Source organism: Myxocyprinus asiaticus, chromosome 9 (assembly GCF_019703515.2).
Source record: "Myxocyprinus asiaticus isolate MX2 ecotype Aquarium Trade chromosome 9, UBuf_Myxa_2, whole genome shotgun sequence".
Lineage (NCBI taxonomy): Eukaryota > Metazoa > Chordata > Actinopteri > Cypriniformes > Catostomidae > Myxocyprinus > Myxocyprinus asiaticus.
Window position 1 is genome coordinate 33,171,590 of NC_059352.1, and position 14,484 is coordinate 33,186,073.

General features: G+C 44.1%; 1 protein-coding gene across 2 annotated transcripts in view; it reads left to right on the forward strand.

Moving 5' to 3' along the window:
- LOC127446448 (trinucleotide repeat-containing gene 6C protein-like) overlaps nt 1-14,484 on the forward strand; it is an 85,919-nt gene that overhangs the window by 59,012 nt on the left and 12,423 nt on the right. The window contains exons 4-13 of one of the 2 annotated variants that reach the window (XM_051707353.1): nt 2,390-4,597; nt 11,182-11,355; nt 11,979-12,136; nt 12,316-12,393; nt 12,510-12,567; nt 12,670-12,815; nt 13,113-13,259; nt 13,701-13,841; nt 14,020-14,139; nt 14,360-14,443. In XM_051707353.1, coding sequence (XP_051563313.1) covers nt 2,390-4,597; nt 11,182-11,355; nt 11,979-12,136; nt 12,316-12,393; nt 12,510-12,567; nt 12,670-12,815; nt 13,113-13,259; nt 13,701-13,841; nt 14,020-14,139; nt 14,360-14,443 — 3,314 coding nt within the window. The remainder of the gene's footprint in view (nt 1-2,389; nt 4,598-11,181; nt 11,356-11,978; nt 12,137-12,315; nt 12,394-12,509; nt 12,568-12,669; nt 12,816-13,112; nt 13,260-13,700; nt 13,842-14,019; nt 14,140-14,359; nt 14,444-14,484) is intronic. The other variant, XM_051707354.1, reaches the window with a different exon arrangement.

Below are 14,484 nucleotides of genomic sequence, written 5' to 3' on the forward strand. Positions count from 1 at the left end.
AGTATGAGAAAAATTATGTGTTTTTTGAACATTAAAGCATGTAAACCTATTCTAGTAGCACAGCTTTAATGAATAGCATGGACTTGGATTAGTTTAATTATAGAAATACAGACCCAGTGAGGCTAGTGGTATGCTAAATTAGCAGGGTGATGCTTGAATTATGTGGTGGACATGATCTCATCCATGTCTGGTGATTCCTGTTTCACAAGTTTGCCCAACTGTGGCTTCATTAGAACAGTGTCTCCCCAGCTGATACCCATCTGAGTTTCTCTGTCTCACTCTCTTACTCACTCCTTCATACTATTCTTTTTTTTTTTTTTTTTTTGTCTATTTCTTTATCATTCTCTCAATGCCTTTCCAAGAGAACATTGTGATCTATCTTGACAAGTGGAAAACATGACTGATGAGATTTTGAACATGTTTGCCATTCCACTCTTGGGGGAAAAGCGAGGCCTTTGATCCGGAGAGCGAAAGAAGTACTTTTCAGACAAAAGCATACTCTTTTACATCACAAAGACTTTGGCTGGAGAAAGCTGTAGCCTTATTGTTGACTGTGCTAAAGAAAATGAGGTTGGTAGCTAAACATTCCTTTTTCTCAAAGGGATTGACTTTCTAGAGGGGGATGTTGACAGAAATTACCTGTGAATTAAACATACTAGTGTATATTAAACTTAGATGCAGAATGCTGCATACATGCATGAAGACTCACACAGCAGCAGTTGCACAAAAATTAGTTGCCTTTAGACTTCAGACAAAAAAGACTTGTATGCCAAATGAAGGCACAATGGAGAATGAATGGCCAGTCTTTTGCTCTCCATGGGTTGTCTGAGGCTAATAATGTGGTGCCACACTCTTGGTATGCAAACTCTCCTTTATTCATTTAACACCTCTTCTGTTTTGTTTTGCTCAGGATGTTCAAGTAATGTGAAAGTCGCCTTCTTATGTATGATTAATTTATCATGCAGCCTTTTTTTACTTTGTGGGGACAGTGAATTTGACTAATAGCGAGAGCGAGCAGAGGAGAGTGTGTGAGGAGAAAGAAAAAAGGGAATGAAAGCAAGTGAGACAGAATTGTAGACAGCACCCTTGTTCTCTTGGCTGCATTTCAGGCCTTATAAAATGGCTTCCCTGAGACGGCTGGCTGCAGGAGACTGGGACGCTGGATTGTCTGAGCACCATAATTTTTACTTTCATTGGTATTAGATTTTGTTTCTCTTTTATTCTTTTTAGTTTATCCTTTGCTATATTCGGAATCAATATTCAAGGCATTTTATATGAATATATGAAGACATTTAGATGTTATTCAAATGCTGAAATTGTGCCAAGATTATGTAAATACATTTCAGTTTTGTGGAAGGACTTGGGTGAAGGACCTTTGTGAAACAGTGCAGATGCTGTACCATTATCTCCAACGAGAGAATCAGTCTCAATCCATGGGACTTTATTTTAATATTTATTTGAATGAACCATTCACACTTTTTCCAAAGCAATATGAAAATATCTTAATTTACTGGAAGTGATACTTTAAGCTAAATCTGCAAAATCAGTTTTTTTGAAACAATTAAATTAAAGAGACTTTCACTACACCGATCAGCCACAACATTAAAACCACCTGCCTAATATTGTGTAGGTCCCCCTCGTGCCGCCAAAACAGCGCCAACCCACATCTCAGAATAGCATTCTGAGATGCTGTTCTTCTCACCACAATTGTACAGAACGCTTATCTGAGTTACTATTGACTTTGTCAGTTCGAACCAGTCTTTCATTCTCTGTTGACCTCTCTCATCAACAAGGCATTTCCATCCACAGAACTGCTGCTCACCTGATGTTTTTTGTTTTTGGCACCATTCGGAGTTTCTGCTTTCTACCATAATTTACACACCATCGATTACCTGCTGGTTCATGATTGATTATAGCTGGAAAGAAGTAAAGCTCCCTTTTGTGCATGTGTGAAAGAGAGGGGACAAAAGAGAGAGAGGGTACGCTAGTGAACGTGTACATCTTGGTTAAGTATGAGCATCTGTGTCACATGATGATGGTAAAGCTTGTTTTGTGAGGACCTGGCAGAGAGCAAGGAGTGATGGATGAGAAGCCAGTTTTTGTTTAATTTCAGTAAATTAACACTGTTTCACTGTAGCTTCCCTTCAGAGCTGGACCTGGAAACTAATCGAGATGCTTTTCACACTGCAGTTGATGTGATATGTTTAAAATATCACGACTGGCATTATCCATTTTTTCCACCTGCTGTAAGCAAAAAATAAACAAATAAACAAATATAAATAAAAGCTAAAATGAATATCCATGACCAAAGATTTTAGAATGCATGATATATGATGTCCTATATATTTTGTCCTCTGTCATTACAATAAAGTGCTCCTTTTTTATATAGGATTACCCCATCAAAGTGGCTTGGGAGCCCAGTATGAGAATTTCCATTGGAGCATCCCAGCCACTAATAGCAGCAGTGGCAACTGGGATCAAGTGATCATTAACCGTAACGACACTGAAGCTTGGCCTTCCATTTTGCACGGCAATAGCCAGCAAACACCAGAATGCATCTTGGATGCTAAATGCACGTCAGAGAGCAACAGTAGTAGCACTATTATGGCTACAGGAGCAAGCCAACACTGTCATTACTCAGTCAGCAAAGCCAGCATTAATCACTCCTCTAGTATGGTCTCGAATCAAGGTGGCCCTAATAGGGACTGGGACTCTGAGGGAGAGGTTGATTTGTCCATTGGCAGTAGAGGCCAGTCCACCTGGGGCACCACTAATCTGAACCTAAAACCCAGTGCCAACCCTGCTGCTTGGCCAGCTCTTGGACATGAAGGGCCAGGGGTAGGATCAGGCCCCAGTAGCATGGTTTATTCAAATTCCCTTTCACTCAATATGTGTGGCCAAGGAGGAGAGCCACCAACTCATGGCACCAGTGGAAATGCTAGCTTTGGTTGTGTCAATGGAAACCTTGTAGGGGACTGTGCATGGGGTAACCCAGATATGCCTGAACAGCATCAGTCACCCACAAATGTATCTTTCAGCATGAAACCTCCTAAACTTAAAACTAATGGACCAAATAACACTAAACTAGAGCAAATGAGTCCAGTGAACAGCTGGGGAGAAAACCTCAGTCAATCACCTACTGAGCCAACCAGTGGAGACGGAACTGCTTTCTTGTGCAATAGAGATGCCAAAAATGGAGAATCAAAGGATTCAGGCTGGGATTCTGCTGGCATCTCCTCCTGGGGGAAGAGAGGAGCAAGCAGTGGGAGTTGGGGTGATTGGTGCAAACAGCCAAGCAGTCAGGGTACAGGATGTGATTCCAATGATTGTCCCTCCCAGGAACATATGAGCTCCTGGGGCCCTGATAATCCAGCAAGTGTGGGCAGCAGGGACAGTAGTGAGGGCTGCCCACAAAGAAGAGAGAGGTCCTCAAGTGAGGATATGGACCCATTGCTCCCAAAGCAGGACATGGACCCACGTGTGCTCTGCAACTCAGGCTGGGGACAGACTCCAGTCCGACAGCACACTGTTTGGGAAATGGAAGTAAGCCCTAATAAAAATAATGATTCAAGGACTGAGATCTGGGGCTCTTCCAACACACCTTCAACTGGACCTGCCCACCCTCCTCCTGGGTGTGCCAGTAACAACATTAATGCACCTCCTAGAATGGACTCGAGCAAGAGCGAGGGACTTTGCCATGCCATTCCAAATGCAGGCTTGGGAGGATCAATCCCACCCTCCACTCAGCCTAACAGTGGATGGGGGGAACCACCTGCAAATAAAAAGGTTCCCAATGAATCAGTATGTGGCTGGGGCGATCCCATTGTAGAGGGTCCCGACACCAGTGGCTCTAATGGCCATTCTTGGGTTTCTGAAGAAAAGACTTCTAGCTGGGAAGATGGTACTTCTCAGAAGAAAACACAAGGTTGGGGTGAAGGACCCAAAACCTCCTCAGGTTGGGGAAGTAGTGGCAGTGGGAATAGTGGAGAGTGGGGAGACACCTCAGAAGTGCAAAAGAATGGCTCTGGTAGTTCCACTTGGGACCCTGACAATAGTAGCTGGAAAGAAACCCAGAGAGGCTGGGGTAAATCAGCAACAGCACAGGGTAGTGGCTGGGGTGATGCTCAACATTCCAGTGGTTCAGAACAAGGTTGGTGGGGAAAACATCAGAAGTCACACAGTGGAGCTGGAGGCATGGGATCATGGAGTGGCCCAAACTCCATGAAGCAGAGCAGCTCTGGCTGTGGCTCTGGAGGACAACATGATCCAGGAGATGAGGCCAAAGGCTGGGAGGAACCCTCTCCTTCCTCTGTTCGTCGTAAGATGGAAATTGATGATGGAACCTCCACCTGGGGTGACCCCAGTGCTTACAACAAAAGTGTAAACATGTGGGACAGGAATAACTCTGCCTCCAAGAACCATCCAGGAACTAGCAACAATGGCAGCAGTAAAAGCCTTTCTGGGTCAAATAACAACAACAATCATCACCCACAACATAGTCAAGCTCCCCCTCAGAACAATGGTAATGGAAGCAACAACAGTGGCTCTCCCAGTCAAAGTGAGTCTCCTCACAACAGGAAGTCAATGGTGAACCCAGGTAAGAGAATAAATATATATACTTCCTCTTTACTTTTAGTCCTTTGAACATGAATTCTAAAAATGGTATAGGATTAGTTCTTTTAGTCACCCTCATGCTGTTTCAAACCGTATGAATTTATTTCGTCTGTGGAACACAAAAGGAAAAATTTTACTGGTCTCTTGTGTCCATGTACGCTTATGTACAATGAATGGTGACTGAAACTTTTGAGCTTTAAAAGAATGCAAAACACCATAAAAGTATCATAAAAGTGGTCCTTGTGATAGCTTTTTGTCAGGATCAGACTAAATTTAAGTTGTTATTCACTGAAAATTTTGCCATCCTCCTTATCTCTCCTTGCTACGTGTGGCGGCGGGGGCGTGGTCAAGCATCCGTCCGGAGAGAGAGAAAGCGGTAAGGATGCTTGCACCTGAGCTAGATTATGTTTAACACCTGTTTCTAATTCCAGTGAGCCTGGGGAGAGCGGCATATAAGCAGCCACGCCACCAGCAGAGAGAGAGTCTGGCACAAGGAAGGCCACGGTGCTCCTGAAGCTGCTACGTTTAATCTGTTATGTTTGTGAAACTGAAGTGTTTAAGTTACTACATGCCTGTGAAGCTGACGAGTTTGTGAAGTTGTAAAGCATTGAAGTGGCTCATTAAAAGTCCTACCTGAGCCTAGAAAAACCTGCTTCCCTATGTTCTCCTTCCCTTCTGTTTGTGAGCTGTGTTACACTGGTACCGAAACCCGGGATCTTGAAGTACGCCCCATGGAGTCCCCCCAGTTGGCAGAGATCCTTAAATCTCTCGCTGGCTTACACCAGTCCCACCAACAATCTCTGCTTGAGCTCCGGCAAGATCAAGATCGCCAGTTCTTTGAGATCCTTCGGGCTCAAGCAGAGGACCGGCATGCGATCCGGAGCCTTCTCAGCCAGGAGAGAACCCCGGCCGCCTCCCCGGACAACCACAGCGCCATGCCCCCACCCACGCTTCTGAAGATGGGGGCCGAGGACGACCCGGAAGCTTTCCTCGACTTATTTGAGTGGACCGCTGAGATATGGAGCTGACCGCATGATCAGTGGGCAGCCAGGCTCCTCCCGTTGCTGTCCGGGGAGGCCCAGCTCGCAGCACAGTAACTGCCAGCAGCGAACCTCCTGGCTTATGAGGACCTGAAAAAGACCGTCCTGCAAAAGGTTGGCCGCAGTCCAGAGCAGCATCGCCAGCTCTTCCGGTTGTTGAAGTTGGAGACGACCGGCCGCCCATTTGCTTTCACCCAACGGCTCCGAGATGGAGATGGCTGCTGGCGGGGGATCGCGACGTCAAGGGAGTAATCGATCAAGTGGTACTGGAGCAGCTCATCCATCGGCTGCCGCGAGGAATGGCGGAATGGGTCCAGTGCCAACGCCCGGCGTCGCTGGAGGAGGCTGTTTGATTGGCGGAGGACCATATGGCGGCGTACCCAAGGGCGGAAGAGCACTCCCACTCTCTATCCCTCCCCCTGTGTTTTCCCCATTCTCTTCCCCCTCCCCTCTTCTCTCTCACTCTGCTCTCTCCCCAGAGCCCATTCCTGCCCCGTGGAGGCGAGGAGTCCCGCCACCGAAGCCAGTTCCCTACACGCAGGGTGTTGCTTCGCCCACAGCAGTGACAGTGCCCCGCCACTCTCCCCCTCAGTTGAAGTGTGTGCATGGGGATAGTCACAACTATCCTGTGGTGACCCTTGTGATTAAATTTCAGGGAACAAAATGTAGAGTGGAGGCCGTGGTTAGTTCTGCTGATTTTGGGGACTAATTGGCCTGAATTTAGAAATGTATTAAAGGGAATATGCGCAGATGGGTCCTACACTAAAGCGATGAGATGTGAAATGTGCGATACTCTGGCAGGAGCCAGGGCCGTCTTCGTCTGCTCCACGTCAAGATGACGTGAGGGGTGGAGAGGCTGCAGCCCCTCCAGTCCTCAGGGGATTTCCCAAAGAAGATTTCCCTTTGGAGCAGTCGTGAGACGAAACCCTCAAGCACGCCTTTGACCAAGTGAGAGTGATCGATGGTCAACAACTCCAGCCGGGTGTCCCCCTTTCATATCCCTATTTCGCAATTATAAACAAGCGGTTGGATAGAGTGACGCAGGATGCTCAAACGAAGGAAGATACAACCCAGCTTTTAATACCGCAGAGACGTCGGGAAATGGTGTTCCAGGCGGCTCATTATAATCCCATAGCGGGTCATCTAGGGGAAAGAAAAACACTGAACCACCTAATAGCCCGTTTCTATTTGCCGGGCATTGGCGGCGATGTCCGCAGGTGATGTGTGGCATGCTGTGAATGCCAGCTGGTGAATCCACCAGCCACCCCAAAAGCGCCATTGTGCCCTCTTCCGGCTGATCAAGGTCCCCTTCAAGAGAATTGGAATGGACCTCGTCGGGCCGTTAGAGCGGTCAACGTGCGGACATTGCTTTGTATTGGTCCTAGTGGACTATGCAACACGATATCTGGAAGCAGTGCCTCTGCGCAACATCTCAGCACACAGTGTTGCGGAGGCACTCTTCAAAATAATCTCCCGGGTGGGGATTCCGAAAGAAATCCTTACCGATCAGGGCACAACTTTTATGTCACGGACACAACGCAAGCTTTACGAATTATTGGGCATTAAATCAATCCGCACCAGCGTTTACCATCCTCAAACAGATGGTTTGGTGGAGCGATTTAATAAAACCCTTAAAAATATGATTCGTAAGTTCGTGAATGAGGATGCTAGAAATTGGGACAAATGGCTTGATCCCCTGTTATTCGCAGTACGAAAGGTCCCGCAAGCCTCCACTGGGTTTTCCTCATTCGAGCTGCTGCATGGGCGGCGCCCACGCGGCGTGCTTGATGTTATACGCGAAGCTTGGGAGGAAGGACCATCAAACAGTAAGAAATTCAATACGTCCTTGATCTTAATGCAAAACTCCACACTTTGGGGCAACTAACCCAGGAGAATTTGCTCCAAGCTCAAGAATGACAGAGCCGACTGTATGACAGGGGAACTCAGCTGCGGGAATTTGCACCGGGAGATAAGGTACTCGTATTACTTCCCACATCGAGCTCCAAATTACTCGCCCTAGTGGCCACACGACGAGTGGGGGATCTCGATTATGAGGTAAAGCAAACCGATAGAGGGGCGCACGTCAAATATTTCGTTGGCTACAGTAGTCCCGGAGAGGGAGGATCTCGGGCCGGAGGTGAATACAAAACACATTAATTTCACCCCGGTCACTTGCGGAGACCACCTCTCACCGTATCAGCTCGCAGAGGTTCGTGACGCTTCCGTTCGGTTTGTTTGGAGCCCCGGCTACGTTTCAGCGTCTCATGGACCGAATCCTCAGACCGCTTACGCCACTGCCAACTTAGATGACATCATCATTTACAGCAATGATTTGCAGCAGCACATGCAGCATCTGAGGGCGGTTCTGAGATCGCTGAGACTAGCGGGAATCACAGCAAACCCCAAGAAGTGCGCGATTGGGCGGGTGGAGGTATGGTATCTGGGGTTCCACTTGGGCCACGGGCAGGTGCATCCCCAAATTGACAAGACTGTGGCGATCACGACCTGCCTGAGGCCCAAGACCAAAAAGGGGGTGAGACAGTTCCTGGGGCTGGCTGGCTATTATAGGAGATTCGTTCCTAATTATTCGGATGTCACCAGCCCGGTCCAGTGGACGGAGCAGTGTCAACAGGCGTTCATGCAGGTTAAAGCCGCACTTTGCGGGGGGCCGCTTTTACATGCACCCGATTTCTCTCTCCCTTTTGTCTTGACAGACGGACGCTTCAGACAGAGGGCTGGGGGCCGTACTCTCGCAGGTGGTGGAGGGGGAGGAGCGCCCGGTGCTGTACATTAAGCGCAAGCTCTCGCTGAGGGAGGCTAAGTACAGCACATAGAAAAGAAGTGTCTCGCCATCAAGTGGGTGGTCCTCACTCTCCGGTACTACCTGTTGGGGCGGGCCTTCACCCTCTGCTCGGATCACGCCCCACTCCAATGGCTCCACTGCATGAAGGATACCAACGCGCGGATCACCCGTTGGTATATGGCTCTTCAGCCATTTAAGTTCAAGGTGGTCCACAGACCGGAAGCGCAGATGGCTGTTGCCGACTTCCTTTCCAGAAATGGGGGGGAGTGGTAGACAGGCCGGATGTCTCCCCAGCGTGAGTCGGGCAGTGGGGATATGTGGCAGTGGGGGCGTGGTCAAGTGTCTGTCCGGAGAGAGAGAAAGCGGTAAGGGCGCATGCACCTGAGCTAGATTATGTTTAACACCTGTTTCTAATTCCAATGAGCATGGGGAGAGCGGCATATAAGTAGCCACGCCACCAGCAGAGAGAGAGAGAGAGTCTGGCATAAGGAAGGCCACGGTGCTCCTGAAGCTGCTACGTTTAATCTTTATGTTTGTGAAGCTGATGTGTTTAAGTTACTATGTGCCTGTGAAGCTAATGTGTTTGTGAATTTGTAAAGCATTGAAGTGGCCAATTAAAAGTCCTACCTGAGCCTGGAAAAATCTGCTTCCCTGTGTTCTCCTTCCCTTCTGTTTGTGAGCTGTGTTACACCACGTTAATAAGAGAATAATTAATGTTTGGTCTGAATTAGGGCTGGGTGATAAACAAGAAATATGTTCACGAGATTTTTATAAAAAAATATTGCGATCATCCGATTACATCATCAACCACCCAACCGAGGGATCAGTGAATATTCTTGCTTTATTGATTTTGCTTTAAATTAAAAACAAATGTTTTTGTTCATTTATTAAAACACAAAAAACTTAAACCAAAGATATTTCTGAATTCAAATTGCACTTCAAACGAAACGAAAAAGCAGTGGTCAAAATAAAAAGAAATCTATATACGTATATGTGTGTGTGTGTGTGTGTGTGTGTGTGTGTGTGTGTGTGTGTGTGTGTGTGTGTGTGTGTGTGTGTGTGTGTATATATATATACACAAACACACACACATACGACCACCCTTCCATTTGCCGTCACAGAAGTATCCGTCTACAACATGTGGAAAATTACTAATAAAAATTAATTAATATATTAAATAATTAATAGACAATTATAAATGTAAACATAATAATAATAATAATAATACTGATAATAATAAATTAAAAAGAAATCTGCTCTGTGGAAATAAAGTAAACTAAACTTCGAGCACCTCCTGAGATGGTCTTAGGTAATTTGCAGCATTCTCATGGACGACACTATTCTTGCAAACAGTTTTCAGATGACTGAAACCGTAAAGAAAGAGCTGCACACCTCTGAACAAACAGCGCATCAGAGACGAGCATTGATGGCTTTACTTTCTACTGTTCTTCAAAATATAAAAGACATGCGCTTGTTTCTTCAAGTGCATTTCTTTGTCTAACAGCATTTATTGTCATGTGTCATGAGATATCTTATAGTTAGCCTGCCACAGTAACGGGTAGATGAGCAAAATTAGCCGCCATTCGCATGATATAAGCTACACTCATTTGGCGGGTGCTAATTTGATAACCTGGGTTACTATTTAATATATTTGGAGACTTCCCAGCTAAATTATTTTTTATTTCACGATATTGTCGATCATCGTGTGTCATTGAGTGTCGTAATCGGCATCGGGATATTTGTCAGATATCACCGGTATACAATTGCATCGTCCTATCACCTAGCCCTGGTCTGAATGAAATATTCAAAAATCAGACTGATACGATTCTCGAGTTCAACTCAGTGACTCCACTGCAGTGGTTAACGGCTTACTGGAGAGTAGAATTATTAGTAAATAATGACTTTAAGTTCTGTTCCTCACACAAAGCTCTCATATGACTTCAGAACACCTAAAAAATAGTCTTATGGACCACTTTTATGATATCTTTATGGTGTCTTTTTTGAAGCTTCAAAGCTTCTGTCCCCATGGGAACTAATTGCATGGAAACGAGTGAACAGTACAGTTTTCCTTTTGGGTTGAAGAAAGGGTTGGAACAACATTAAGGTGAGTACAGTTTGAATTATGAATGAATTTTCATTTTTGGATGAACTATTCCTTTAAAGTCAAGGTTGCTGCTCACTTTAGTGTCAATAATAGCATTAGCCATTTAAGATGCCTCGGTATGCATTCTGCTCGATTTTCCTGCCAAGTAGCTCTGATTTGAGTCATGAAGTAAATAGCCATTAAACTGCCGGCCTCTCGGACTAGATACCCCATCAGTTATTTTTGTTTCCATGTCTGGCAATGCTGGGGAAACAGATATTTGGAGTCAGAATTTTCCATGCTGGGGAAATAGATATTTGGAGACAGAATTTTCCTTCTTTACTATCTTTCTGAGAGTGAGGCCTGTAATTTCTACATTTTCTATATGAGTGTCTGTTTGCATTTCATTGAGTCAGTATGTGAATGATTTGATCAGTTAATTTGATGCAGTGAGATCATCTAACACATTGACACAATTTATCTCCTGCCTTATTTTTATGATCAGTTAAGTTGTGTTAGCTATTAGAACAAGAGTGAGTGTTAATTTGTATGTACCTTTCTGTAGTGAGAGGACTGATTGTTACTTATTACAATGCAAGATTGTTGATTTATTATTCAGACAATATTTTATTTACAACCAGGCTGGGGAGAGCTCCCCAACATCCAGCCAAACACGGAACCCTCTTCATGGGTGGAGCCAACCATTCGTGGTGAGCATCCTAGGGGCTGTGGGGGATGGGGTGAGGGTGGCCTTGAGACCAGTAGGTCTTATGGCAGAGGCAGTGCACCTACTGGATCAGGCCCCTGTCAGGAAGGTAAAAAATTATGGATATCTCTCAATAAACTCTTCTCTTAAAAGAAGCAGAGAAAACAAATACATTAAAAATACATCAAGATCAATGTGATATATATATATATATATATATATATATATATATATATATATATATATATATATATATATATATATATATATGCTAATATGTCAGTCATCATTTTTTTTTTTTTTTTTTTTTGCCACTTGATGATCAGGTTAAACTACAGTGAACTCTGGTGGTTGCATTTCCACACTTTAAATGGATAGTTCACCTAAAAATGAAAATTCTGTCATTTACTCCTCCTCATGTTGTTCCAAACCCATGTGAATTTATTTCTTGGAACACTAAAAGTGATGTTACTCAAGAATGTTAGCTCTGGTCAACATTTACTTTCATTGCATGTTTTTTTTTCTAAACAAAAGTCAGTGGTGACTGATAGTAACATTCTGCCTTACATCTCCTTTTGTGTTGCTCGGAAGACAAAGTCATATGGATTTGGAACAACATGAGGGTGAGTAAATGATGACAGAATTAAAATTTTTGGGTAAGCTATACCCAAAGGTTTTGCATTGGACCATGTGTTACTATACGAGCAATGTTGTACGTCTGTGCTTTCCCAGGTTCCAAACCTATGCAAGATGGCTGGGGATCAGGAGGGGAAGAGATTGGCATGAACGCTGGCCAGTGGGATGCTGATGATGGTGACATGTGGAACAGTCCCACCTCCCAAGACTCCTCTTGTAGCTCCTTGGGTCAATCCAAGAAGGGCCCACCAAATGTAACTAAGGCCATCCTGTAATGGACACTTAATGTCACATGCTCACTGCATGGTTAAGAAAACATTTATTAAAACCTTACGAATTCATTTGAGTTTTTAGTTAATAGTTTTAACTGTTTTTTCCCCCTTAGTTATTGCCTTTGTCTGTTGTCTTATATAGTACAATGTGTTCATTTCAGGCCAAGGTATCCAACAAGCAGGTTGATATTTGGATCATGACCAGACTTATCAAACAGCTTACAGATATGGGTTTTCCAGTAAGTTAAAGTCTGTTTACTCTGAACAGGCTTATACCTTCTATCAATAACAAGGCATAGAAAGTCCTTTATTTTTAAATAATGTGTAGCATAACAGTTTTCTTTTCCTGATGCAGAAGGATCCTGCAGAGGAAGCCTTAAAGAGCAACAATATGAATCTGGATCAGGCCATGAGTGAGTATTTCCCTTTGAACTTTCTTCACGACAGCAGACAGACATGCAGTGAGTCATATGATCTTGTTTTGGAACACTGATTACGCACTTGCATATCCTCAGGTGCTTTGTTGGAGAAGAAAACCGAACTGGACAAATGGGGGATGGACATGTCGGACTACAGTAACCTAATGAATAAGCCCATAGTATGCCAACCCACAAACCTCTCCAAAGACCCCTCGCTGGATCGTGCACTCTACCTTGAAAAGGTATAGCCTTGTTTAGAGCTTAAGTCCAGGCCCAGAATCAAAATTGGCAATCAAATAAATTACAAATGTAGAATACTCAAATTTGTCACAGCAATTGAACCCATATATTTAAATGCCTAAAAATATTTAATTAAAATTAATGTAATTGAATCATCCTTGCTTTTGTATATCAATTGGATATAAATTTGGTTGATAGCATAAATGAAAATATGTAGGACATTGGCTCGACTGAAGTGGAGAGAACTTTGATCTGGGCAAATTTTAAAAGTAGTTTGGTAATATTTTCTGTTCTCTAAGGATGGCAGGCTGTCAGATGATGCTCCGACCTCACCGTTTATGCCTTCTCCTGGCCTCAAGCTCCCACTGGCCAACAGCAGCCTCCCTAGCCATGGAATGGGTGGGGTCTCCTCTGGGCAGTCCTTTCAAAACTTGAACAACAGGCAGGTGTGTGTTGTGTACAACTGTGAAGAATCTACATAGGGCATAGAATGCATATACAGGCATTTAACATTGTCTGTTTAGCTGCATTGTCTGGTTTTGTGAATAACTTTGGAGTGAAGGTTACATAATTTTAATAATTCATTTGAAAAAGTGTTTTGGTAAAGCAGCCACTAAGCCAACATGGCATAAATTGGGTTTGTCATTTATATTTGCATTATTTTTAAAGAGCTGCATAAACACTGAAATATGTAAATGTTAAAAACCCTGTTAATGTGTTAAAACTTAAGGTAATTTGATATCATGTTCAGGCCGATGTTAAGAGCACTCTTATTTCTCAGACATCAGCACGTTTAAGTTTAATTTTTGCTGAAATTGATCTGGAATTTATTTGCCCATTTGTGCATCCAACCATTTACAGTATATAGATGCATTTGATTTTTGCAGAATGGAATGTTCGGAACTAATGGAGCAGCACAAACTCGGGTCATGCAGCAGCAAGCCCTGCCCCCTCAGCCACCAGTGCCACCTCTTAGCTCCACCCAGCCTAATCTACGTGCTCAAGTGCCTCAGTTTCTCACCCCTCAGGTAAAAATGACACAAAAAATTCAAGCCTAGTATGTCTGCATGTTAACTATTAAAAAGCTGCAGTTATGCATTAGGAATATTGATGGTACGATACAGCACAAAAGAATGTAATTTGAAATTGAGTGTTGCTTATTGCTTACTCTGACAGGTTTAGGTTTGTTTTGTGTTTTTCTGGTAGGTTCAAGCACAGCTCTTACAGTTTGCGGCAAAAAACATTGGACTGAACCCTGCACTTTTAACCTCACCAATAAACCCTCAACAAATGGCCCTGCTGTATCAACTACAACAACTGCAGTTGGTGAGTCACACAGTTTACTCTTCTTTGCTGTTTCCACATGAATACCAGCGATTGTCATCTACCCACTGGCCTGACCGCAGGTAGTGAAATATGCTAGTGTTCTTTCTCATAATATCGACCATCTCCTTCCTTTCTTCTTTTTCTCTTTCTTTTCTTTCTTTCTTTCTCATTTTCTCTCCTTCTCACTTTGTCTCTTTCTTAATTTGTCTCTTTCTGGCAGGCATATCAGCGTTTGCAGATTCAGCAGCAAATGATGCAGGCTCAGCGTAGTGTCTCTGGTGCAATCAAACAACAAGAGCAGCAAGTATGACACATACACTTATTTCACTGGCCCTGAAACACAGG